The following is a 25,045-nucleotide window of genomic DNA, read 5'->3' as shown; positions in this document are numbered from 1 at the left end:
TCAAGGGGTGAGCTATGGCAGATCTTATGGTCTGACTAACCAAGTACTTGTGTGTGTGTGTGTTTTAAGATTTTATTTATTTATTCATGAGAGACACAGAGGCAGAGATACAGGCAGAAGCAGAAGCAGGCTTCCTATGGGCATCTCAATGCAGGACTTCAACCCTGGACCCTGGGATAAAGACCTGAGCCAAAGGCAGTCAACCCCTGAACCACCCAGGCATCCCCCAAATGCATGTTTTTCACCCTCTCCTTGACCTTCTCTCTCATAAAGCCTGGGAAATTTAAGTACTGTACTTGTTTTCCCAGCCTCCTTTATATAACTAGGGGGTGGGGCATGTGACATAGTTCTGGTCAATGACACATAAGTGAAAAGGTTTTGGAGGGCTTTCTAGGAAAACTCTTTCTTGATAAAAAGGAATAGCTGATGTTAGCTGCCCCTTCTTTCTTTTCTTGAGTTGGGATATGATTTCAGGATCTCTTGTAACCATGGGGAAAATGCCCTGAACCAATGCCTGTAACTGTCTACCCCAACATTTCTTCAGAGTAACAATGACAACAAAACCCCCTATATTTAATTAAGACACTGTTAGTTGACTTATTTTGTTTGCAGAAGAAAACATCCCAAATATACATCACTGCAAAATGGTGATAATTCCTATCTTATTTTATGAAGACTATATATGCAAAATATCTAATACTTACCAAGGCAAATGTCTTTATTTCATGTCTCTCTGTCCATTCTATTTCCTAGATCAATTAAGACAACTTTTGGTAGGAAATTATAGTCCCATGGCACTTTTAATTTTTTAAAAGATTTTATGTATTTATTAGGCAGAGGGAGAAGCAGGCTCCCTGCGGGAAGTCTATGTAGGACGATCCCAGGACCCTGGGGATCACGACCTGAGCCAAAGGCAGAGATGCTCAACCACTGAGCCACCCAGGTGTGCCAACACTTAAACAAACAAACAAACAACAAAAGTTAAAACCATATATAGTATTTTAATGAAAAGGTGTCATTTTCATAAAATGTTAGAGTAATATTTTCTATTTTGTTCCATAGTGTTGTCAGTGACTTCTTTGGTCAGAGTTGACTGGAAGAGCCTACAACTGCATTGTCTATTTTAATTATTTCCCTCTAGACTCATTAACTTGTACTTGCCTACATAGACACTCCCCTGCCAATTTTTTATCAGCTCACATAGCCTGGCACTTTCTGCTATATTTGTTAAGTTAGCTGATTTACATTGCCGTTTTAAAAAATTTTTATTTTAATTTTTGAAGATTTTATTTATTTATTTGAGAGGGTGAGAGAGCATAAGCAGGGGGAGCAGCAGAGGGAGAGAGAGCAGGCTTCCAGCTGAGCAGGGGTCCCCATGGGGGGCCGGATGCCAGGGCGCAGGGATCATGACCCGAGCGAAGGCAGGTCATGCTTAACCTTCTGAGCCACCCGGGCGCCCCACATCGCAGTTTAAAAATGTTTATTTATTATTAATTTTTTTAAATTGCAGTTTTTTAAATGCCAATTTTGAAACCACAATATCAGCGAAAAGCTCTGTACAAAGAACTAAGCCATGTTCTGTGCGTCCGCGATATGCAAGGCATCGCACTCCCTCGTCACTTGTTACCCTACAAGGAGAGCTGCGAGACCCGGGAAAGGGAGAGGCACCCGCGCCAGGTTGGAGCCTGCGGTAAAGAGCAATCCGGGCGGCTCGGGCTGCTCTAGGGGACGGGTTTCTCCCGCCGGGATGCCACGGCCAGGTGGAAGCGCGCACCCCGCGCCCCGCCGCGGTCCTCGGCCCGGCCAATCCGGAGGCGGGCGGCAGGGGGCGTGGCCGGCAGGGGCAGGCCAATCCGGAGGCGGGCGGCGGGGGGCGTGGCCGGCAGGGGGCACGGCCAATCTGGAGGCGGGCGGCAGGGGGCGTGGCCGGCAGGGGCAGGCCAATCCGGAGGCGGGCGGCAGGGGGCGTGGCCGTCAGGGGCGCGGCCAATCGGGAGGCGGGCTGCCGGGGGCGCGGCCGGCAGGGGCGGGCCCGGCCTCGCTCCCGGGAGGCCCGCGAGCCGGCGCGCCCATGGCCGCCTCTCGCTTCCCCGGGCGATGGAGCGGCTGACCTTACCTTCCGGCGGCGCCGCGGCCGTGGACGACTACCTGGAGTACCGGAGGTGAGGCTGCGGCTCGGCGTGGCGAGGAGAAGGCAGGCGGGCCGCGTCCCCCGCGCCGGAGGAGGCTCCCGGAATCTGATCCCCGGCTGTTGCGGGAGGCTCACAAACCTTCATTGGAGTTTCGTCTTTTTGTAATATTGTAATGACACGTAGCTCACCGTAGTTGCAATAAGTCTCTCCCGAGGCTGTTTAACAGATCTCCCGCTCCGACCCCTTCCAGGAGGGATTATTAACTCTTAGATTTGTGCAGAGGTGCAACTGTGTTTTTCTAAGTGGCCTGTGACGAGTTACGCTTGGACTGCTCGGGCCTCGTCGTTTGCATGGTGGTTTAGCAATAGGGTGTGTCGTGAGCTTCCAAATGCTCCCAACCCCGAGGTGCTGGTTTTAGGAGAAAGACTGGTGGTGGTGCGGGGGTTCCCGAGAAACTCCTCTCACGGAGATGGAAACATAGCTGCCGCTTTGGTTTGAGGATGCGACTCACTGCCCTGGGCCCTGACCAAGGCTGATGCACCTGCGGAGACATGTTATTTTTTCTGGTCTCCCCAAGAAAGGTTTTTGGCAGTTGGGAGACTGGGTGAGTGGGAGTTCCTGGAGAGGGACCAGCAGGAGCATATGGCTACGGTTGAAGGCGCCAGGGGCGTCGGGGTCGGGGAGGAGGAGAGGGGAGGCCGTTTGGCCAGGGAGGGGGTCGGAGGGAGGAGAGTGTGTGTGTGTGTGTGTGTACACGGGAAGTGAGGCAATCACTGCCCCGCCTGAGAAGTCTGAGCAAGAGGGGGTGCTCTGCTTAAAGGCGGCCGCCCCAAATCACCCAGGGTTGCTAGGACAAACGGCTTGCTTAGTTGGCCTCCGCTCCTTCTGATGGTCCCGGTGGAAGTTTTGGGTAACACCTAGAAACGGTTGGTAATTCTGAGCCAGATAAGTAAGAATGAGGAGCTTGGTGAGTCAGGCTCATCCCCCCGGGTCTGGTGGGTCCAGGTAAGGCCGTGAGTCCTGTGCCCAGAACGGTTTCCACCCAGTCCTCACCAAGGGCAGGGCCGGCTCCTTTAGCCTCCAGGGCTTTTTCCTGGGAGTAAGTTGCTGGGCCTTGGTGTTGGTTGATTACTTAGATAATTAGTTTAGATAAGTGGACTGTCAGCCTCCATATATGGTCTCTTGTCTGGTTCAGAAAATGTCAAGACCTGGTGGAAAATGATTTTTGCAAATACAGTTACCTGGAAGAATTCACTATAAAAGTTAGAGCCTTGCCACTCAAAGTGTAGCAGTCATGGACCAGTGGTGTAGGCCTCACTTGTGACCTTGCTAGAAATGCGCACTCTCAGAACCACTCCAGACCTATTAATCAGGATCTGCATTTGAACTAGATCCCTCGGGGATTCTGTAATTACTGTGAAGTTTGAGCTGTGCTGGCTTAGCAAATACAAATGATCTCTATCTTTAAAGACCTGTATTGATTTTGATTTTTTTCAGTACCTATTGGTAAACTTCATGACAGCTATTATAATGTGAAATGACCCAAAACTTTTCTCAGAATAAAATGCCCCCCCCTTTTTACTATTGTGTTTCTAAATTATTTAAGTAAGGAAGAAGGTTGTGATGGCTTCGTAGCTTCTGCATTGGTTTTATTTATCTACCTTAGCTAAAGGCTTGAAAGTATGGAAAAAGTATGGATTGCACAAAAAATTAAGTAGCATCCTACAAACAAACATCTTTCATGACTTTTAAGGGGTGATATTTTCAAGGAGAAGTTTCTTCAATTCTGAATAAATTGTTTTACTTGTGCTTCCTTTTTCTCCAGGGATGTCAACTCTTAATTTCTTAAGAAATTAAGAAATAGTGGTAGCTTAATTTTTCCCATAAAACTTTAAAGTTGATGTTTTGGAATTAAACAATGATTATCCTGGGATCCAGGGATCATGCCCTGAGCCAAAGGCAGATGCTCAACCTCCTGAGCCACCCAGGTGTCCCAGGAGTACTATTTTTAAAGAAGGGAAATATTAGATTTTTTTAGCAGGTTAGGCATCAGCTTTAATTTTTTTATTTTTTAAAAAATTTTATTTATTCACGAGAGACACAGAAAGAAGCAGAGACATAGGCAGGGGGAGAAGCAGGCTCCATGCAGTGAGCCTGATGCGGAGCTTCATCCCAGGACCCAGGATCACACCCTGAACGAAAGGCAGACGCTCAACTGCTGAGCCACTCAACTGCTGAGCCACCCAGGCATCCCAGGCTCCAGTTTTTATTGAAAAGTGTGAACATGTTTGCTTCAGAATCAAAGGAGAAAATGAGATTGAATTTGCGGTAATTGTTCGGTGGTAAACCTGGATCAGTAAAGTCAGATGTCATGAGTTCAAGAGTTTTTTTTTTTTTTTTTTATAATCCTCTTTTACTTGGAAAGCAAAAGCTTTACTACTATTTTTTTTAGAGAAGTGTTTTTTTTTTTTTTTTTTTTTTTAAGATTTTGTTTATTCATGAGAGACACAGAAAGAGAGAGGCAGAGACATAGGCAGAGGGAGAAGCGGGCCCCCTGCAATGTGGGACTCAATCCTGGAACCCAAAATCATGCCCTGAGCCAATGGCAGACACTCAACCACTGAGCCACCCAGGTGTCCCAAGCTTTACTAGTATTGTGTGTAATTTTGCTATTAACATAAGCCTAATGTAAAAAAAAAAAAAAAAAAAAAAAAAAAAAAAAGGCAAAGCTGAAGCAGCATTTCCTTTGACTTTATAAGCATAGTTTAATTTTAGTTTAGTGTTTTTAACCTAGAAAATAAATATTCAAGGCTTAAAATAAATTTTTATTGTTGTAGAATAATAAATATTCAAGGCTTAAGAGAAGTTTTTATTGTTGTAGAATTGTTGGTGATGACGATGGAGGGAAACTTTTTACTCCTGAAGAATATGAAGAATACAAAAAAAAAGTATTACCGATGCGCTTACAGAACAGGTTATTTGTGAGCTGGCGATCACCGACTGGAATGGATTGTAAGCTTGTGGGGCCAGAGACACTGTGTTTTTGTACACATAGGTAAGATATTGCTCTGTTTTCTGGTGATTAGAAAATATAAAACTGTAGCACAGCGTATCTTCCTTCTGTAAATAACATTATTTGTGATAATTGAGAAACATTTAAAAATAGGCCTTTATATAATACCCTAGAAATTGTCTAAAGTGTTTTTTTTTCTATAATTAAAAATTTCTCTTATATCCTATGAGAACTTATTCTGGAGTCCATCAATCTAAGCATCTCTTCTCTTGCAGTTGGTAAAATGAGTGGTGACCCTGCAGCTTTGCTAGATGTCTACTTCTCCCACTACCAGATAAGTTAGTAAAGGATGGGCCATCAGAATGCCAAACTGCTTTTAAGAGTTTGAGTTAACCCACACTGAACAGGTTATTTACCTATAGATAGAAGAAGCATTTCTCCTCAGACTTAACTAATCTCCCTTTGTACTTTAAGAAACATGTGTTGATACCTTTCTTTAAAAATTTTTTAAAAACATTTTATTTATTCATGAGAGACACCCACAGAGAGAGGCAGAGACACAGGCAGAGGGAGAAGCAGGCTCCATGCAGGGAGCCCGATGCAGGACTCCATCCCAGGTCTCTAGGATCACACCCTGGGCTGAAGGCAGGGGTCTAACCATTGAGCCACCCAGGGATCCCCTGTTGATACCTTTCTTAAACAAAAATACAAGCACACCACTTTTTATTACAAATGGTCCTTTCCCAAGTAAAGCACACAGAAGGAAAGAAACTGCAGGAGATTCCAGTCACTGAGTGTGTATTGCCTGTACCTGAGGTTTGCATTTGGCCATGTTTGTTGTGTTCTACTTTAAATTTTACTGCTGTCACAGGTCACAGTTGTAAAGCTCAAAAGGACAGAGTTGCTGCTTGGAAAAAATCACTGAACCTATTATGTGTTTTCAGGTAACAACTTTTTAACTTTCTGTTCCAAAGAAACCATGGAAGGAGAACCGCCCTGTTCTGATAGTTTCTGGGGCTCTTTCATGAGAGACTCTTTGTATAGTTGCTATTTACATACAGACTTGCCATCTGCCAAAGGTTGTTAAGCAGTTGCTAGGATGAGTAATGTTGTATATAGATTGACTTGAAACTTATTTAGCAACCCCAACTAAAAACACTGTGGAGAAATGGAGGATAAGGGTTATGTTGATATCTTTTAGAATTGAAGAGGAGTTTGGTAAATTTGTATTGGTTTTATCACTTACTTTGTATAGATTTAGTGCCAGTCTCATTTATATATATTTATGTTGCATGGAATTAACCTTCAAAATTAGCCCAACCAGGGATCCCTGGGTGGCGCAGCGGTTTGGCGTCTGCCTTTGGCCCAGGGTGCGATCCTGGAGACCCGGGATCGAATCCCACATTGGGCTCCCAGTGCATGGAGCCTGCTTCTCCCTCTGCCTATGTCTCTGCCTCTCTCTCTCTCTGTGTGACTATTATAAATAAATAAAAATTAAAAAAAAAATTAACCCAACCTAAATTCAATCGAAAAGTTCTTTAGTACTGATCACTCAGTGAGATCCCTGTCTAAACTATTATTTTTCCCTATTACAAATATTGTAATTATTATTGAGATAAATGAAGAATATATAGAAAAATAGAAGGCTCACAACCCAAAGGCAGCTACCGTCAATACTTTTTACTCTGTTCATGCAGTTTTTCTTAGTTGCTAATTATGTGTACATATAAATATTGAACAAGTTTTTAATGACAGAGTATGACAAAGTATGTTTCCACATTGTTGTGTAGTAATCACAAATAAGATTTTTAATACCTGCTCAATATGCTATCTAGTCCGGTGGTGTGTATTGTGTGTTCCCCAGAGCTGTGAGGGAGTCTCAGGGGTACCCTTGGAAGGTCAGGTTAAGGGAAGGACAGAATCCAATTCTGGCTCTTTCCCTTGCTTTATCCAATTCTGCTTTTTATCTATTTTCTATATCATGGTTCTGTAAAAAACTATATTTACGGAAGAGGTTCCAGTGCTAAAAATTCTAGAAACTGTTGTCTAGTGATTTATTTACTCATTTCCTTACTAATATGTTGTGTATGTGTGTGTATTGCTATTATAAGTACTGTTGCTGATATTATCTTTCTGCACAAATCTCTATACACAGAATTATTAGGGTATATTTTTGAGAAATGAACTATCTGGTTGAAGGATTTTTTTCAATTAAATTTGATGGTTTTATTTTTATTTGTTTATTGAAGTACAGTTGATTTTTATGTTAGTTTCAGGGGTGTAACACTGATATGACAATTATATACATTAGGAAATGCTTTATGCGAAATTGAATACACCATGGAAAGGATGGATCTTAACTGTCTTGAAACATTAAGTGAGAGAGGTTCTTCTATAAGACTCTTGACAGCATTGTGAATTATGTATAGTTTTTTCTTTGCTAAGTGAAAAATGGTATCTCATTGCTATTTTAATTTGTACCAATTATATTAATATTAATAATAATAAGCTTAATATTTTATTGAGTATCTCCTTAAGAGCAAGAAGTGAGTGGCCTATTTAAGAAAATTAAGTGTTTTAACAAAGAGCTTTGGCTTTTAAAAATGTTGACACTTTATTTTGAAGTTAAAATTTAAAAATTAAATTACATTCATATATGTTTATTGAACTCATTTCAGTTTTAAATAGCAAACCTATGAAAAATTTAAGTAGTGTACTTTGATAAAAAGAATTTTGATAAAGAACTTTTTCCACACTAGTGCTAAGTATTTTAAGGGAGTTATAGTTCCTTGTATATTGTTGTGAAAATTCTTCTTAAGTAACTAAAAATGAAAATCTAAAAGAGTGAAGGTTTTTTTCTGACCAACGCAATTTGTGACATAGCTGACGGAAATACTGTAAGGGAGTTTATTTTTGCCTTACTAACAAGAACAGGAAAATAAAAAGAATAATTTTGTGTTTAACAAAATAGAAATGGTAATTTCCAGCAATACTTGTACTGTTTTTTAATATCCTCCTTTTTATTTATTTCTTTTAGGTATAAACAACATAAAACTGACTTTGAAACGATTCCGCAGCAGCGCCCCATTAGTCTCCCTTGCCGAGTGACAGGCTGCCCATGCAGGACTTACCTCTACGTCCCTCTGAATGGCACGCAGCCCATTCGCTGCAGGTGCAAGCACTTTGTGGATCAGCACAGCCCTGCGGCTGGCTTTATATGCAATGTCTGTGAGTTACATTATTATAAACATACCAACAGAATGTTTGTATTTCTTTATTGAATATTTAACATGCCTTTTTGCCAGTTTTATTCAGCTGGGTGGTCAATATTAAACAACTCAGAAAAGCTTGATGGAACTACTCTAAAATGTTATTTTTGTGGAAAACCTCTGATTTGTATGTTTTGCAATCAGAGCCGTAATCTCATGTAATTCAAATAAGTTAATGAGAACAATAGATTTTAAAGAATACCTAGATGCGATCTGATTTTAGTTTATTTATTTACACAACCTTGAGATTTAGAGTAGTGTGCTCTACTGACTGAGCCAGCCAGGTGACCCAGATTTAAATTTTTTAATGGGAATTTTATCAACTAAATTCTGAGAGGTTTTTAAAAAGGATCGGAAAAGTTGAAAAAGATTTTATAATTTCCTGGTAGATTATCATGTAATTGCCTAAAACACAGGCTGATGGGAAAAGCAAAAAGTAACATAATTTTAGCACATTATATGTGATAGCACCCTTACCTCAATACCTATACCCAAATCCCAGCCCCTATCACATAGGCCCTTTCACTTGATCATCCTTTTAAAAACCCCTTGACATAGGACATTACTTCAGTATTTTCTTCAGGAGGTAAGTTATTCTAGTTTTCATAGTAGTTGGAATTGAAATATGTCATAAAACATTTTTAATGACAGTGGCAGGAATAAGTGTATTTCATTGGCTAAGTATGGAAGTAGTTAGATAAAATTTAGTTATGTGCCTTGGTTTCCATACACATTTTTTAGAAGTGTGAGTGTGTAAAATTTTGTTAATAGTGAATTCTGGCCTCCACTTCAATGTGGCTTTTAATATATATATAAAACTTTTATTAAGATATAATTCACATAGCATATAACTCATTTATTTCAAGGGTACAGTTTAGTAGGTTTTTAATATACTTATAGAATTGTGCAACCATCACCATAGTCAATTTTAGAACATTTTCATCACCCCCAAAAGAAACTCCATATCCATTAGTAGTCATTCTTTATTCCTTCCTCTTCCCCAGCCCTGGGTAACCAATAAATACTTCCTGTCTGTATGGACTTGCCTATTCTAGACATTTTGTATAAATGGAATAAGGTAGCCCTTTGTAACTGGCTTCCTTCACTTTGCATAATGTTTGTATGAGTCATTCATGTTGTAGCATCCATGAGTACTTCTTTCCTTTTTATTGTTAAACAATATTCCATTGTGTCCTTTCTATGTCTGTGGGTTGATTTTCCTATATGACTTTTATGGGGCAACCACAGGGAGGCCTCCACATTGTCTCTTCACCTGGTCCTACCACTGGGCTCACCATACCTGCTTCTAACTCAGTGTTTGAGGAGAAGGCCTGTATTTCCTGGCTTTCTAACGTTACCCCAATTTCTTTTAGTCCCACTTGGTTTTTTGAATACTTTTTTCCTGCTACATTCCTTACCTTATCTTACTCATTTCAGCATCTTCCAGGAGTAAGAGCAGTGGCTGGGAGGGAGTTCAGGGGCTGGAGGCTAGAGTTGTAGAGGCCAGAGGACAGCATATAAGGGATCCAGATTCAGATGATTGTGGCCAAGCTGGGCATTTTTTTTTTTTAAGCTGGGCATTTTTAGGGCAGAGAGCTCAGTACTTATTTTAGAGACATATTTAACTCCCTTTATGTATTGATTCAGGTTCCAAGTGTTCAGGATTCCATAGTTGCTTCACTTGTGCTTGTGGTCAGCCTGCATATGCTCATGACACAGTAGTGGAAACTAAGCAAGAAAGACTGGCTCAGGGAAAACCAGTGGGACAGGATGTTCCTTATGCAGCGATGGGAGGCTTAACTGGCTTCAGCTCACTGGCAGAAGGCTACATGCGATTAGATGACAGTGGGACTGGTAAGTGGTGATCTACGGAATGTGAGCTTGTCATATATATAGGGCGCCTGGGTGGCTCAGTCTGTTAAGTGAGCTTGTCATATTGTTTTTATGTGTGCTGACGATAGTGAAGTCCTGTATTTGTTTCACACTTTATATTCTTTAGTTTTTTTTTTTCTAGAAAACGTTCTCTCATTTGATTTGTATTTTTTTAAATAAAGGTTTTATTGCCGCTATACACTGTATGGTCCTTATAGAAAACACAAGAGAAAAGATCACTCCTACCCCAATACTAGGACCCAAATCCCAACCCATAACCATGTCTTTGTAGTGGCTGAGTATTTCTTTTATTTGATATAATACACTTCACTTGTTGCCCAATTATATGCAATTTTTTGCCATTATAGCCATCTCATTTTAGAAACAGGCTTATGTCTATGTGTGCATATGCCTATGCATGTGTATACATGTTATCACATTTATAATGTATGCACACACTGCTTGCATACATGAAGGTTTTAAGTATATAATATAAGGAAAAGTTCAGTTGGATAGATCTTGAGCTATTTTTTTTTTATTCTTCTGAGTTGAATGAATAGGATTAGGAAGAATATGGTTCCTAATTACTTTTTTTTTTAAATTTTTATTTATTTATGATAGTCACACACACACACACACACACACACACACACACACACACACAGAGAGGCAGAGAGAGAAGCAGGCTCCATGCACCGGGAGCCCGACGTGGGATTCGATCCCGGGTCTCCAGGATCGCGCCCTGGGCCAAAGGCAGGCGCCAAACCGCTGCGCCACCCAGGGATCCCGGTTCCTAATTACTTTAAATACTTCTGTGTGTATGGATTTTTTGGTATTCAGTTTTTTTCAGCACAAAATTACATAAATATAAATGAATGTTATCTTGTTGTAAAAGAGTCAAATAATAGAAATGAAGTATTGTAAGTCCCCCTTGAACACTTCTCTTTACCCTAGATTCTTTCCCAGAGGGTAATTTGGTGTCATCAATTGATAATTTATTTTTCTTTTTAGCATACATATTTATAGTTTTAACTTGGAAAAAATTGGAGAGCTTAACATATCAGAACACACAAATCTATTTAATTCTTTTAAACCCCTGCATAATATTCTATTATGTCACTTTGTCAGATTTCCTTTTTTTTTCTTTTACAAATAGTCCTGCCAAAAACATCCTAGAACTTGTTTCCTTATATGCTTCGAAAATCTGATCCTAAGGTAGACACAGAGAAGTAGAATTGTTGGGTTGAAATGTGGGAAGTTTTAATACACTCTGTCAAATTGCCTTCCAACAATGCTGTATTTGTTTATACTTCCTCAACTGATTTTTTTAGCTTCCCTATTTCTCACATTTATGCTAGTCACTGATGTTGTTAAACCTAATTTTCTGTCAGTCTGACATGTAAAAATGATATTTCAGTCTGATTTCCCTGGTTATCAGTGGGATGAGAATCTTCTCGTATTTATTGGCCATTTTACCTTCTGTGATTTGTCTTTTCATATACTTTGCTCACTTTTATGTTTTTATCTTTTCTCATTTATTTATAGGAAGTCTGATATATTCTGTATACTAATCTGTCATTTATTTTGCAGATAGTTTCTTCCAATCTGTCCTTTTGTTTTTTATTTTTTTTTGTATAGTTTTTAAATTTTGGAGGCGATTTTATAATTATGTTCACCTTTATTTCACTTTAATACTTAATTTTTTTTGTTTTTTATGTTTAGCTTTTTCATGTACTTGGAACACATTTTTTTTTTTTTTGTGGAAGTGTGAGGTATGTGTAACTTCAGTTTTTGTTCAAATTGATGACAAGTTATCCAAATTCTATTCTTTCCCAAATAATTTGAAACTTTACATTTCTCACATTCTGTCATACTTACTAGTTTGTGGCATTCGCCTATTTGTCTATCTTTTGCCAATATTACTTATTTTTAATTATTATTTTTCATAGTGTGTTTTGATATTGATATGGTGAATGCCTCCTGTTTGTGTGTGTGTTTCAAGATCCCCTTGATTTATCTGTGTATGCTCTCATCTAGGTAATTTTACAACTAGCTTGTTAAATTCCATAAATAAATCCTTTTTCAATTTTCATGGGTGCATGATTGTATTAAGCTCGTGGAACAGTTACTGAAAATCCAGTTCCCAATGGCAAAAAAATAATGATAATAATGATGATGTTGATGATGATTGCAGCTTTGTACTTCTAGGAGTCTTTCTAGTTTCTTTACATTTTTTTTTTTAAGATTTCATTTATTTATTTGAGAGAGATGATGAGAGAGGGAAAGAGAAAGAGAGCATATGAGCAGGTGATAGGCTCAGAGGAAAGGGAGAAGCAGGCTCGATCTCAGGACCCAGAGATCATGACCCGAGGTGAAGGCAGATGCTCAACTGCTCAACTGACTGAGCCACCCAGGTGCCCTCAGCCTCTTTACATCTATTAACTCATGTAGTTCTCACAATAACTCTGAGTTTGGTGTTATTATTACTCTTATTTTATAGATAAAGAAACCCAGCACAGAAAAGTGTATATTTTAGTTCTTTGTTATTGACCTAGTTAGTAAGTGGTAGGCTTGGGTTCAATCCAGAATTGTTCTGGGCTAATTGGTCTGCCTCACTGTTGCCTATTTCTGTGTGCAACTACCATGATGTTTTCAATATTAAAACTTTATAATAAATTAGTATTTATGACTTAATTACTTAAGAATTTTCCTGGCTTTTTCTTACTAATTTTTTGAGAACTTTGGCATTATTTTTTTGGCAACATTCTATTATTTACAAAACATTCTATTTTTACAAAAACATCCAATTATTTAGTTGTTATCAGGCTGAATGTAGATTAATGTAGGAATAATTGATATTTTAAAACGTTGAGTCTGTGCATTTGTCTTCTGGGTAGCTGAGTAGAATTCTTTTTTTTTTTTTTTTTAAGATTTTATTTATTCATGAGAGACACAGAGAGGGAGGTAGAGACATAGGCAGAGGGAGAAGCAGGCTCCTTGCAGGAAACCTAATGTGGGACCCAATCCCTGGATCCCGGGATCACACCCTGAGCCGAAGGCAGATACTCAACACCTAGGCCTCCCACTGATTGGAATTCTGAAGTTATCTTCATGAAAGTCCTCAATCTTTTTCTTAATTTTCTTTCTGGGTATTCCATTTTTTTATAGCTACCATATGTAGGGTTTTTCCCTTTCTTTATATTTTCTAGCTGATTATTATTTGTTTATAGAAAAGCAAATGTTTTATGCTGCTTTTGTTACCAATCCTTTATTACTTAATCTTAGAGTTTAAAATAAATGGTTGCGGGCAGCCCCGGTGGCTCAGAGGTTTAGCGCCGCCTTCGGCCCAGGGCGGGATCCTGGAGACCCGGGATCCAGTTCCGCGTCGGGCTCCCTGCATGGAGCCTGGTCCTCCCTCTGCCTGTGTCTCTGCCTTTCTCCCTCTCTATTTCTCATGAATAAATAAAATCTCTAAAAAAATAAAAATAAAATAAATGGTTGCTGTTATAAATCATGGTATTTTTGCCTTTTCCAATATTTCTGGTCTTATTCTCGACAAATTACCATGGCTGGCATTTGCAAACAGTGCTAAGTGATAGTGGAAATAGCTGCCATCTTTGCCTTCTTGTGCCTTCTGGTATTTTGTCAGTCTTCTTTATAACAGAAAGAGAGAAAACCTCTGCTTTTTGGCCCCTGAGGGAAGGTAGGGTGAGGAAAGGTGAGAGTGAGGAGAGGAAGCAAGATGTTTTTGTCTTGATTTCAGATGTAGGGGAGCCTGGGGCAGAGGGTCATCTGCTCTATTAGCCATGTAGAGTCCTGGACAGAGATGACAACTTGCTGCTTTGGTTCCTTTTTGATGTAGGAGCCCATAATACCCAGCTCCTAGTGGGTGTTTGGAAGGCCGCTGAGCTCTAAGGCAGTGGACCTGCCATGATAGTTGTCATGGCAAGGGGATCCTGAGCAGAGCTAGAGGTGTGTCCTCTGAGCTCTGGGGGATTCAGTAGAGAAGTGGCAGGCATTGATGGATTTGTACTTCTAGAGAAAGCAAGTGTGAGGCCCTACCGAGCTGTGAGACTACACTACCACTTAACCAACCTTGAGCATTTGAGATCAGTAGTGCATGCAGCAACCAGAAGACAGCATAAGGACCTCAGTGGACCTCCAGCCACATGAGAGAGGAACTGGAGAAGGAGGGGGCAGGAATCTAAAAGAATGAGCATTGTCCCACACTGTTTAGGTCATAAGAGAGGACTCATTTTAAAAGCCGAATAGGACTAAAAGTTTATTTCCTTCCCTCTCTGCTAAATGGGGAGAGGAATGTAGGGGAGGTGGTGGTTTGTGAAGAAGACAGAGTGCTTAATATGTTTTCTTTACAGCTTCCTTCCTTTTGGTCCAAAGGTCAATGTTGTTAGCGATTGGCCTTTGTAATTTTGTGGTGTGGGGTTGTGGATATTTTTTCATTTCATTGAATTTTTCTTTACTTTTTCATACTTCATTTTGAGATGGTTTTCCAGTGAGGAACAGAGTAAAAATACACTTATTCTGCCCTCTTCAACTACAGGTTCTTTATCATGAATGTCTTGTTTTATCTTGATAGTGTTTTTGTGACTGTATTAAGGTTTTGTACTTCTTTGTCATAGTTCCACTCATGCATAATTTTTTCTGTGAAAACGATATCTGAGAAATACAAACATACTTTTACCTAATTCCCTTTTACTTTATATGGCAGATAAACATCTAAATAAAAATTCCTTTTTTATAGAAAGATTTTTTTTCTAATTATTCTGCTGAAGTTCTAACTTATTTTGCATTGAAATAACTTTTTTTTGTCCTAACAAATAAGGATTTAATTTCCATTCTTTTATTTTGTTCTCAGGTGCACCTTCAATTGAATTTTTAGACTCTCCAGTTACAACCATGGACCACCCATTTCTAAAATCATTTCAAGCATCATCTAGTTCTTCTCCAGAAACACTGACAGATGGTAATGAAATGAAACTGACAGATATGTTTGGATGTAGTAAATAAGAATGTAGATTGATTCGTTTTCTTGATCTTATTTTTTTCCCTCAGTATTACCACAATTTAGTTTTCATTTTACTTTTAGTTTGACCCATACTGAGAAAAAGCAAGAAACTTCCTTTTTTTTGAAAATTGTTAAATCTGAGAATTATGAGGATTCTAATAATAAAATAATTTGAAATTTTAAAACCTTACACGTTCTTGTTTTGATGTCTGAATAAGAGAGCCCTCTAGTGGCTCTCCCAAGCAGGATGTAATTTGGCAATAAGTATAGGTTAGTAAAGTTTTGTCATTTATAAATTATATGTGTACATATAAATTATACATAAACTTTATACATATATATTAATTTTATTCATTTTTAAGCACTAGTATTCTATTTCCCTTATTAAAATAAGAAAAAAATTGAAGAAGGAATTTTTATGATATATTAGGTATTTAATATTTACAAATATTTTTATATGGGATTTTTCTTTTTATTTGTATTTTCCTAAAACTTTTTCTTTCTTTTTTTTTTTTTTTTTTTAAACTTTTTCATATACCCTGTCTCCACAAGGGGCTTTAGGGCTGCGTATACAAACAACACCCAATGAAGTAATGATAAAATATAGATAGAGGAAATCAAAACCCAGAAAAAGGACACAGTTGTGTCAACTTCTAAGGTTGATATAATTGCTGCTGATGCTTCAGTTTTGACTGAGTGTAGTGGCAGCCAAGGTACAGAGGAAGGTGTGCTTTTCATTGTTAGAGAGATACTCATATTATTATAGGTTCTAAAGTTATACCAGTGCTGGATTTTAAAGATGGCTCTATCATATGACAATGATATAGTGACCCAAGGTCCTTAACTTTTTCAGAAGACTACACAGGTACACTCTCCTGCCTGCACCTTTCACCTCAGCCTGCGGTCCTAAGACACAGGTTACCCAGGTTTTCTCTGTATGGGGTCAAGGGTGGGGACAGAGACAGCTCCCCATCCCAAGACTCAGTATGTAGATCTTTCAAGATGGTGGTGATGAAGTCTGAGGCCGGCAGGGCTGCTTCCACTTACTTCCGTCCAGCCAAATATTTGCTGGTCATTGTCACTGGTCATTGTCCTGGCACTGGGCTATTTTGTGGGTTGTCTTCTGACCACAGAGTACTATCCCTTATCAGAGCTTTGGGCCTCTGGGACTCTTCACTGAGGACTTGGTGTACCATCATCATCACACCCTCCTGCACAATGGGTGTTGGCTTGTCTGGCTGATCAACATGGGAGAGTCCTTGTAGCCATGGTTTTGTGCAAGTGAAAAGGCATAACGAATACTAGGCCTCAACTATTCTGGTTCCTACAAATCTTCCTCTTTGGGATAGGGTCTCTTTCCATCTTGATTGCTTACAGACCAAAATGCCAAAAACACACGAAAAGAAGATATCCAAAAGCTTTCTTTATACTTTTGACATTCAGCTTCACTGTTTTAGTGGCAGGGGAGATGTTGACTTTACTTGATCTTTCTACTTTCCAGAAATGTAAGACCCTCTAGTTGTTCATTATTCTTTCAGATGCTCTGGTTAAGCTTGACTAGATAATTGGGAAAGGATTTAAGCTTCCCAATTCTACAGACTAACCTATGTGGCAGAGGAATTCCAGGTACCTTCTTGAGGTGCTTGGCGGTGATGGTGCTCTTTCTAGCATCTGATCTAAGCTGTACTAAAATTGCTTATTGGTATAACTTTGCTCCCACCTTCTGACTAAAACACCTTACCCCTATCACCCCATCTTAGCTCTCCTTTCCCCAATTTTTTCCACTTTTCTGAACCAAGGCAAAGGGACATTTCCACAACACATCAATTCCACACATACTAGGCACCTGGGAGGCAGGATCTTAACCTCTCAAACGTGCATTTCTCCCACCACCAAGAAAGGTAAGGAAGATAAACAAGTGCCAGGAATGGGCCAGGCCGAGCAGTAACATAGAGGCACAGAGGACAGGTTGAGGCCCAGGAGGAGAGGACTGGGAAATGCCTTCCCTGATGGTGCCAGCCAGAAGCCATCCTTCCCTCCACGTGGCCCCGAGGACACAGCATTCTGTGGCGTGCAGGGGTCTGATGGCTACTGCTAGATTGTCCCTGCTGGTCAGAATCACATCTTAGATAGCTTGATTTTTTTTTTTTCAGCACTTGACCCATTGCCTTGCCCACAGGTGTTCTATCAGTGTTTTCTGATCAAAACTCTGATTGAACTGTCCACTTGTTCAGGATCATTCCCGTTATAGGAAAACTGCAGAACCCTCTCAGTGTATATTCTCTTCTGAGAGAGAAGCACAGGACCACCCCTGGCTGGTGGTGTTGCCTTCTGTGGTCCCCCAGTAGGAAACCTGTATCTTTTTTGCACTTGCCTATTGTAAGTCACTTTGTCTCCAGACTCTGTAACAATCTCTGTCCAGCCCAGGCTTACTCAGACATTCCTGAGCTACAGATTCTAAATGGAAGCTAGTTACTACCTCCCCCCACTCACTGATTAGACCTTATTACTACTGACTGGTCAGGGAAGGAGGGTCACTGACTCTGTCCCCTGACTTTGGCAGAATGACTGTCAGAATGAAAACGTGATTTTCTTTCCTGAAGCAATTTTAAATTCCTTTCATAGCACAAACTATTGCTTGTTTAGCTTTAAAAAGTGAATACCCACTGGGCATTATACTATATGTTGGCAAATTGAACTTTAATAAAATATATATACATATATATTTTTAAAAGTGAATACTATGGAAAATGGTTAAAATTATTTTAGTTTTGAAAAGTTTCAAAGCAGGTAGTATCTTGGTTGCTTGTACAAACTGCCATAGTCTAGTCAGATGCTATAACAAAATACCATAGACTGAGTAGCTTATACACAAGGGAAATTTATTTCTCATGGTTTATTTCTCACTAGACACTGGAAGTCCGAGATTAGGGTGCCAGCATGGTTGTGTTCTGGTGAAGGTCTTTTCTTGATGCACAGCTGGCCCTTTCGCATTTTGTCCTCATACAGTGGAAGAGTTGAACAAGGATCTCTGTGGGGTCTCTTTTATAAGAGCACTAATCCCATTCATGAGGATTCCACCCTCCTAAGTACCTCCCAAAGACCCCACCTCCTAACACCATTGCATTGGGCATTGGGATTTCAACATATGAATTTGAGGGGAACACAAACATTCAGACTATGGCACAAATCTTCTGTAATTACTTTTGTATATTATCTGTTATGGTGTTACATGAAATTCTAGTTTTGCTATAAAATTTAAAATGTAGTTGGACAAAGCTAAGTGTGCTTTTATATGAAAGAGATATGAACCAGTTGCACATTAGGGGAATGTTTGCCAATAAACATTACTTTGTTTTGCAATGCTCTGCATTCTAAAGAATTAAGTAGGGGTGCCTGGGTGGCTCAGTTGGTTAAGCATCCAACTTGATTTTGGCTCAGTTCATGATCTCAGGGTCCTGGGATCAAGCCCTGTGTTAGGCTTTGTGCTCAGCTGGGAGTCTGCTTGAGATTTCTTTCTCTTCCTCTCTCTCTGTCCCTCCCCCGGCCCCCCCAAATAATTAGGTAGTAGGATCAATTACCACTTAGATCATTCTGGTTTGAAAAATAAAACATTATCATCAGTAAGAGGAAAGTTTTATTTCTGTTTTTTTTTTATTTCAGCAGAATTTATAGTTCCATAAATATATTACTTACAGAATTATTTTCCTTATTAGCAGGTACAAGTAGTCAAGTTTCTTCCATAAAGAGACCTGAGGAGGATGATATGGCTTTCTTTGAAAGACGATACCAAGAAAGGGTAAGTCTGTGGTGAAATCTGCTTATACTAGGCATTTAACTTGTGACAAAGACACAATTACATGTTGATTGTGGAAAATCATTAAAAATAATTTATAAAGTCTTTAGTTATAGCTGATGTTGGCCTTGAGACTTACTTAGAATGATTCAGAGAGAAACAGGATGAATGAATAATATGATACATAATACAGTAGTTAATTTATGAAGGTCATAAAGATTAAATATACAGATAGAATTGTCAATAATAAACATCAGCTATCAGCAGATTTTTAAAAAATATTTTATTTATTCATGAGAGACACAAAGAGAGAGGCAGAGACATAAACAGAAGGAGAAGTAGACTCCCTTTAGGTAGCCTGATGCAGGACTTGATCCCAGGACTCCAGGATCACGACCTGAGCTAAAGGCAGACACTCAACCACTGAGCCACCCAGGTGGCTCAGCAGACTTTTAAATTAAATGTACCTTGAATTCTTTTTAAAGAAAGATTTATATATTTTAGAGAGAGAGAGAGTAGGGGGAGGGGCAGAGGGACAGGGAGAGAATCTCAAGCAAATGTCCCACTGAGTGAGGAGCCAGATGTGGGGCTAGATCTCACAACCTGGAGATCATGACTCCAGTCGAAATCAAGAGTTGGATGCTCAACCAATTGAGAAACCCAGGTGCCCCTGGATCTTGAATTCTTTATAAGTAATGTCTCTTCTCAGTATATCAGGTATATCTAGACTCAAGTTAAAATTATTCATTAGCCTTTAAGGAACTGGACACTAAATAGAGATGTATTTTAGCAATTCCCAGGGCTCAACAACTATATGATGTGTTCCCGGCTTTCTGTAGTGATAATTTTCATCAGTTATCTACCACACTATAAACTCCTTGGGGATAGGGATGCCTGGGTGGTTCAGCGGTTGAGCGTCTGCCTTCAGCCCAGGGCGTGATCCTGGAGTCCCGGGATCGAGTCCCACATCGGGCTCCCTGCAAGGAGGGAGCTTGCTGTGTCTCATGAGTGGATAAATAAAATCTTAAAAAAAAAAAAGAAAGAAAAACCTCCTTGGGGATAAACAGTATTTTATTATTCTTAATATTTTCCCCAGAACTAACTATAGTACCTGTACATAATAAGTTTTCAATAAATATTTATGGAGAATTGAAAAAGGAATTAATTGATACTTTCAAACATATCATATACTTAGATATTTGATGTGTTTCATGGCCATGTTCACATTTGAGAGTTTTGTTTATGTTTGTTGCCAGATGAAAGCATGTTTGATAAGGTATGGGGGGTGGTATCCACCATGTGGTATAGTCCCCAAAGTGCTTTCCTTAGGATTATTTTATAGTTGCTATGTGGGTGTTTATTATCTCTCCAATTGGGTAGTAAGAGTCATGAAAGTAAAGACACTCTTGTCACTTTTTGTTATAGCTTGTTAAATAACAGAAGGTGTGGAGAAAGGAGACCATTAAATAAATTCACCTTCCAAGAGGAGAGGAAGGGAGTAGGGGAGAGAGATCAGCTTGGTTTCCCTGATGAAGAATTTTGAAGTAGAGGGGGAGAGTCCTGGATGATTTAAGGCAGAGCTAGAAATAGAATTTTTTGCAGTGATGAAAGTGTTCTATACCTGTGCTATAGCTATTCATATGTGGCTAGATAATTCTAAATTAATTAAAACTTAAAAAATTATTTTCCTCAGTCACACCAGTCACATTTCAGGTGCTCAGTGGGCCATGTGTGGCCAGAGGCTACCTTACTGGAAAGCTCTCATCTAAGAGAAAGAGGAGGTAGTAGGATCTCAGGGAGGGAGATGAAATGGCCAGAGGGAGGGTTAAAAAAAGACTTTTTACAACATCATTAAGGCTAGACTTTTAATCACATCAATCTCCACTCTTGGAATACACATGCTCACAGCTGGATTTTAGTTTTTCCTTCACAGGGAAGGGACAGGATTCTAGAATTACTTCCTTTCCTCAAGAAGTCTGGGTTGTGTTGACTGCCTTGAAAACATGTCTGTAGTATTTGCTTGTGGGAGGATAATGGGGGGCAGTGATTGTTTTAGAAGATGTACCTGGCCAATCCAGACTGAGTATTATAAATAGACCTAGAATTTATGGATTTACAAGATGTAGTTTATAACTCTCCAGTTTGTGTGATTTATGGATTTATGAGACACAGCTTATAAACTTTCCAGCCTGTGATTAATGGCATATAAAAACAAAGAAGCTCAAACCTCAACAACTTCCTCTGAGCTGATATGTACTATACGTGTTGTTGGTACTTGGATTTTACTACAAAAAAACAAGATATGTACCACTGAGGGAAAAGATGATTAGGAAGCCAAATCTGATGGGTCACAGCCCCTTTAGAAAGCAATGCATATCTGGTTTTGCTTCTATCCTGGTACAATGGTAACATGTAGTATGGGGAAGAATCTACCATAAATGTGAGTTGGCTTTGATAATTGAAGCCTTTGTGGTAACATAGTGTACTAATTACTTTTAGGTATATTGAAGCGTAGGTATTATTGAAGAGTTGCATCATTGCTTTTTTTTTTTTTTGATTATTATTTTAAAATATTTTATTTTTATTTATTCATGAGAGACACAGAGAGAGAGAGAGAGGCAGAGACACAGGCAGAGGGAGAAGCAGGCTCCATGCAGGGAGCCCGATTCGGGACTTGATCCTGGGACCCCAGGATCAGGCCCTGGGCTGAAGGCGGCACTAAACCACTGAGCCACCCAGGCTGCCCTTCATTGCTTCTTTTATGTATTAGGTCAAGTTATTTTCTTCCATTGTGGATGGTCTTGTATCCCTAAGAAAGGAGAAGTTTATTAGGGAAACAATTATCAAAGGTGAACTAGGTGAAAAGGGCTATTAGTTCCAGGAAATTGAAAAAGAATAAAAGGAGCAGGAGGAGGTATCTTTGCTCTTCAGACACTAGATTAGGTGGATGTATTTGCTAAGTACTAAGTGAGAATGCCCTGCTTTGGCTTTGTTTGGTCATTCAGCATCGTGTCCCTTTTTTGACATTACTATAAATCTAACACTTGACCATGAATGAGAAAGGAAAAGGGACTAGCATTTGTTGATTGCTTATTAAGTACCTGGATTTTGTATATATGATCACATTTATACCTTTAGAACAACTCTGAGAAGTATCTATTACTATGATCCTTTTTTTTTTTTTTTTTAAACAAATGAGAAGGGGCACCTGGGTGACTCAGTGGTTGAGCGTCTGCCTTTGGCTCAGATTGTGATCGCAGGGTACTGGGATCGAATCCCACATCAGGCTGCCTGTAGGGAGCCTGCCTCTCTCTGTGTGTCTCTCATGAATAAATAAAATCTTTTTTTTAAAAAAAAAGAGAGAAAACTGTTGGTTTAATATTTTGCCTCAAGTAGTTAATAAATGGTAGAGTTAAGATTTAAATACTCATACTCAAATACACATGCTCTTCTATGTGACTCCAAAGCCTATAATCTTTGCCTTAGTAAAGGGTATGCCTTTGGAGGTCCTGCAGATGACCTGCTGACTAATATAGTGTACAAGTGATATGAATGTATGGTTTTTGAATGAGATTCCCAACCAACTCAGGAGGGAGAGGGGAAAACGGGGGATGAGACAGAGGTGAGATATATAAATTTTATTATTGGGAAGTTATTATTTACAATTTGATGATTGGGTAGACTGGTTTGACTAGATCCCTTCTGGTTTCTTGATATTATTCCTGTTACCTTAAAAGGTAGGAGGCCCTCCACCTACCATGCCCCATACTTTCCACCCCTTTCTCCTTGAAGGATAAGGTAGTGGGTGCTGCTTCAGGAAATTTTAAGAGGCAGTGGGCTTTGTGTTCTTTGTGGCCTTTTTTTCCCCATAGAAAGGGTTTAAATGTTTTTAAAAGGTCAGAAGGCCACTACTTAGGATATGTAAAGATATGTCTTTGCTTCACTGACACTGGAAGGCAGCCTTCAAGGAGTTAACTGTGGAAATGTAAAATCCAGAATTATAGGTATCTGTCCTCAAAGCAGTCCATGTTCCAGAGATAATCCAGCTGCATTAGGTATGTTCTGTAGGGAATGTGCATAGACTGGATGTAAGGTTAGGTATTTAAGCTTTTGTAAAACATTTTTTTTAGTGGCAGGTAAAGTTAACTTATGAATTTTCTCCAAAGCAATATTCACTATATGTTATTTTTATAAAATGCTTCTGCAAAGTTGTAATCATACCATATTTTTTAAGAAAATATTTTATTTATTTATTTGAGAGGGAGAGAGAGCACAAACAGGGGGAGCAGCAGAGGGAGAGAAAGAAGCAGGCTCTCCACTAAGCAGGGAGCCCAAAACAGGGCTTGATACCAGGACCCCAGAATCATGACTGAGGCGAAGGTGGACGCTTAATCAACTGAGTTACCCAGGCGCCCTAAAATCATACCATATTTAAAAAATGCAATTAGGTCCCCTTGACTATTAGATTTTGGCTTTAAAATTTAGCAGCTTAGGGATGCCTGGGTGGCTCAGAGGTTGAGTGCCTGACTTTGGCCCAGCGCGTGATCCTGGGGTCCTGGGATTGAGTCCCACATTGGGCTCCCTGCATGGAGCCTGCTTCTCCCTCTGCTTATGTTCCTGCCTCTCTCTCTCTCTGTATCTCTCATAAATAAATAAAATCTTAAAAAAAAAAAAAAAGAATTTAACAGTTTAGTCACAGCTAAATAACTGTGAAATGGCTGTGATAAATGAGACATGATTCCAGATAAGGTGTGTATAACCTTTTTTTCTTTAGAATGTTTTACAGATTATTTTATCAACAAATATTTTAATTTTACAGATAAAGATGGAAAAGGTTGCTAAGCAGAAAGGAAAAGCACCATTGCCATCAAGTACAAAACCTTCATGAAGACTATTGGGAAAATTAAAACCATCATCCAAATAGATCTTGTTTGTGTTTATTTAAATATAATAATACACTTTATTTTCTCTCAAATTATTTACTTCTCTTACTATGTAAAAATGTCATTTTGATTGTTTCCTTTATTTAAACAAGTGAAAATACTTTATATTACTTTTGTCAACATTCATGATTTAATATTTTGTATATATTTTTTATCTCTCCTAACAAATGAGGTTATTTTCATATTGGTCAAAGCCTGAAAATACAGTAACTGTTTTTAGTTTGTCATAATTTAACTTTTTGAGGCTATTTAAAAAATTAAACATGTTATTGGGGGTTTTGAACAAATATATAAGGAGGGAACACTGTTTAAAAATAGTAAGTTAAAAATCTCTTTTTTATTTGTCAAACTTTGTAATCTTGATTTATGTTTTTAAATAAAAATTGTATTTAAAAATTATTTAGTCATTTTTTAGTGGTGTCTTCTTTTTTTTCTAATATATTTTTTTAAGATTTATTTATTTATTCAGAGAGAGAGAAAAAGGCAGAGACACAGGCAGAGGGAGAAGCAGGGTCCATGCAGGAAGCCAGACGTGGGACTCAATCCCCGGTCTCCAGGATCACACCCCAGGCTGCAGGAGGTGCTAAACCGCCGAGCCACTGGGGCTGCCCTAGTGGTGTCTTCTGATTTTTAAGTTGTTTTGTTGAGGGGATCCCTGGGTTGCTCAGCGGTTTGGCACCTGCCTTCAGCCCAGGGCATGATCCTGGAGTCCCAGGATCGAGTCCCGCATCAGGCTTCCTGCATGGAGCCTGCTTTTCCTCTGTGTCTCTGCCTCTCTCTCTCTCTCTCTCTCTCTGTGTGTCTCTCATGAATAAATAAATAAAATCTTAAAAAAAAGTTGTTTTGTTGATTATGCATTGTATGTAATTGTATTGAACTTATTGTGCAGCAATTCAAATCCTCTTGGCCCCACCTCTTACTCAAAGATTGCTGTGAAACAATTCTAGGCAGGCTTCTGACAGCTTCTCATGGAAGCCATTTGATGGCATTTCAT

At 39.3% G+C, this 25,045-nt stretch overlaps 1 protein-coding gene across 4 annotated transcripts; it reads left to right on the top strand.

The window, feature by feature from the left end:
- Window positions 1–2,002: 2,002 nt before the first annotated feature.
- On the top strand, window positions 2,003–24,450 carry FAM221A (family with sequence similarity 221 member A). 4 transcript variants are annotated; one of them, XM_072783757.1, is made up of 7 exons: window positions 2,003–2,162; window positions 5,014–5,187; window positions 8,183–8,373; window positions 10,062–10,268; window positions 15,163–15,270; window positions 19,032–19,111; window positions 23,928–24,450. In XM_072783757.1, exons 1-7 carry the CDS (start codon window positions 2,098–2,100, stop codon window positions 23,994–23,996), a joined length of 894 nt encoding a protein of 297 aa, XP_072639858.1. In that variant the 5' UTR covers window positions 2,003–2,097; the 3' UTR covers window positions 23,997–24,450. The 4 variants fall into 4 exon arrangements, with proteins under 4 accessions (XP_072639858.1, XP_072639857.1, XP_072639860.1 ...); XM_072783756.1 differs by having other exon boundaries at window positions 19,029–19,111; XM_072783759.1 differs by lacking the exon at window positions 10,062–10,268.
- The last annotated feature ends 595 nt before the right edge of the window (window positions 24,451–25,045 follow it).

This window comes from Canis lupus, chromosome 18 (genome assembly GCF_048164855.1).
Source record: "Canis lupus baileyi chromosome 18, mCanLup2.hap1, whole genome shotgun sequence".
NCBI classification, from domain to species: domain Eukaryota; kingdom Metazoa; phylum Chordata; class Mammalia; order Carnivora; family Canidae; genus Canis; species Canis lupus.
The sequence above is the reverse complement of the archived record's forward strand: the minus strand, read 5'-3'. Positions and strand labels throughout refer to the sequence as shown.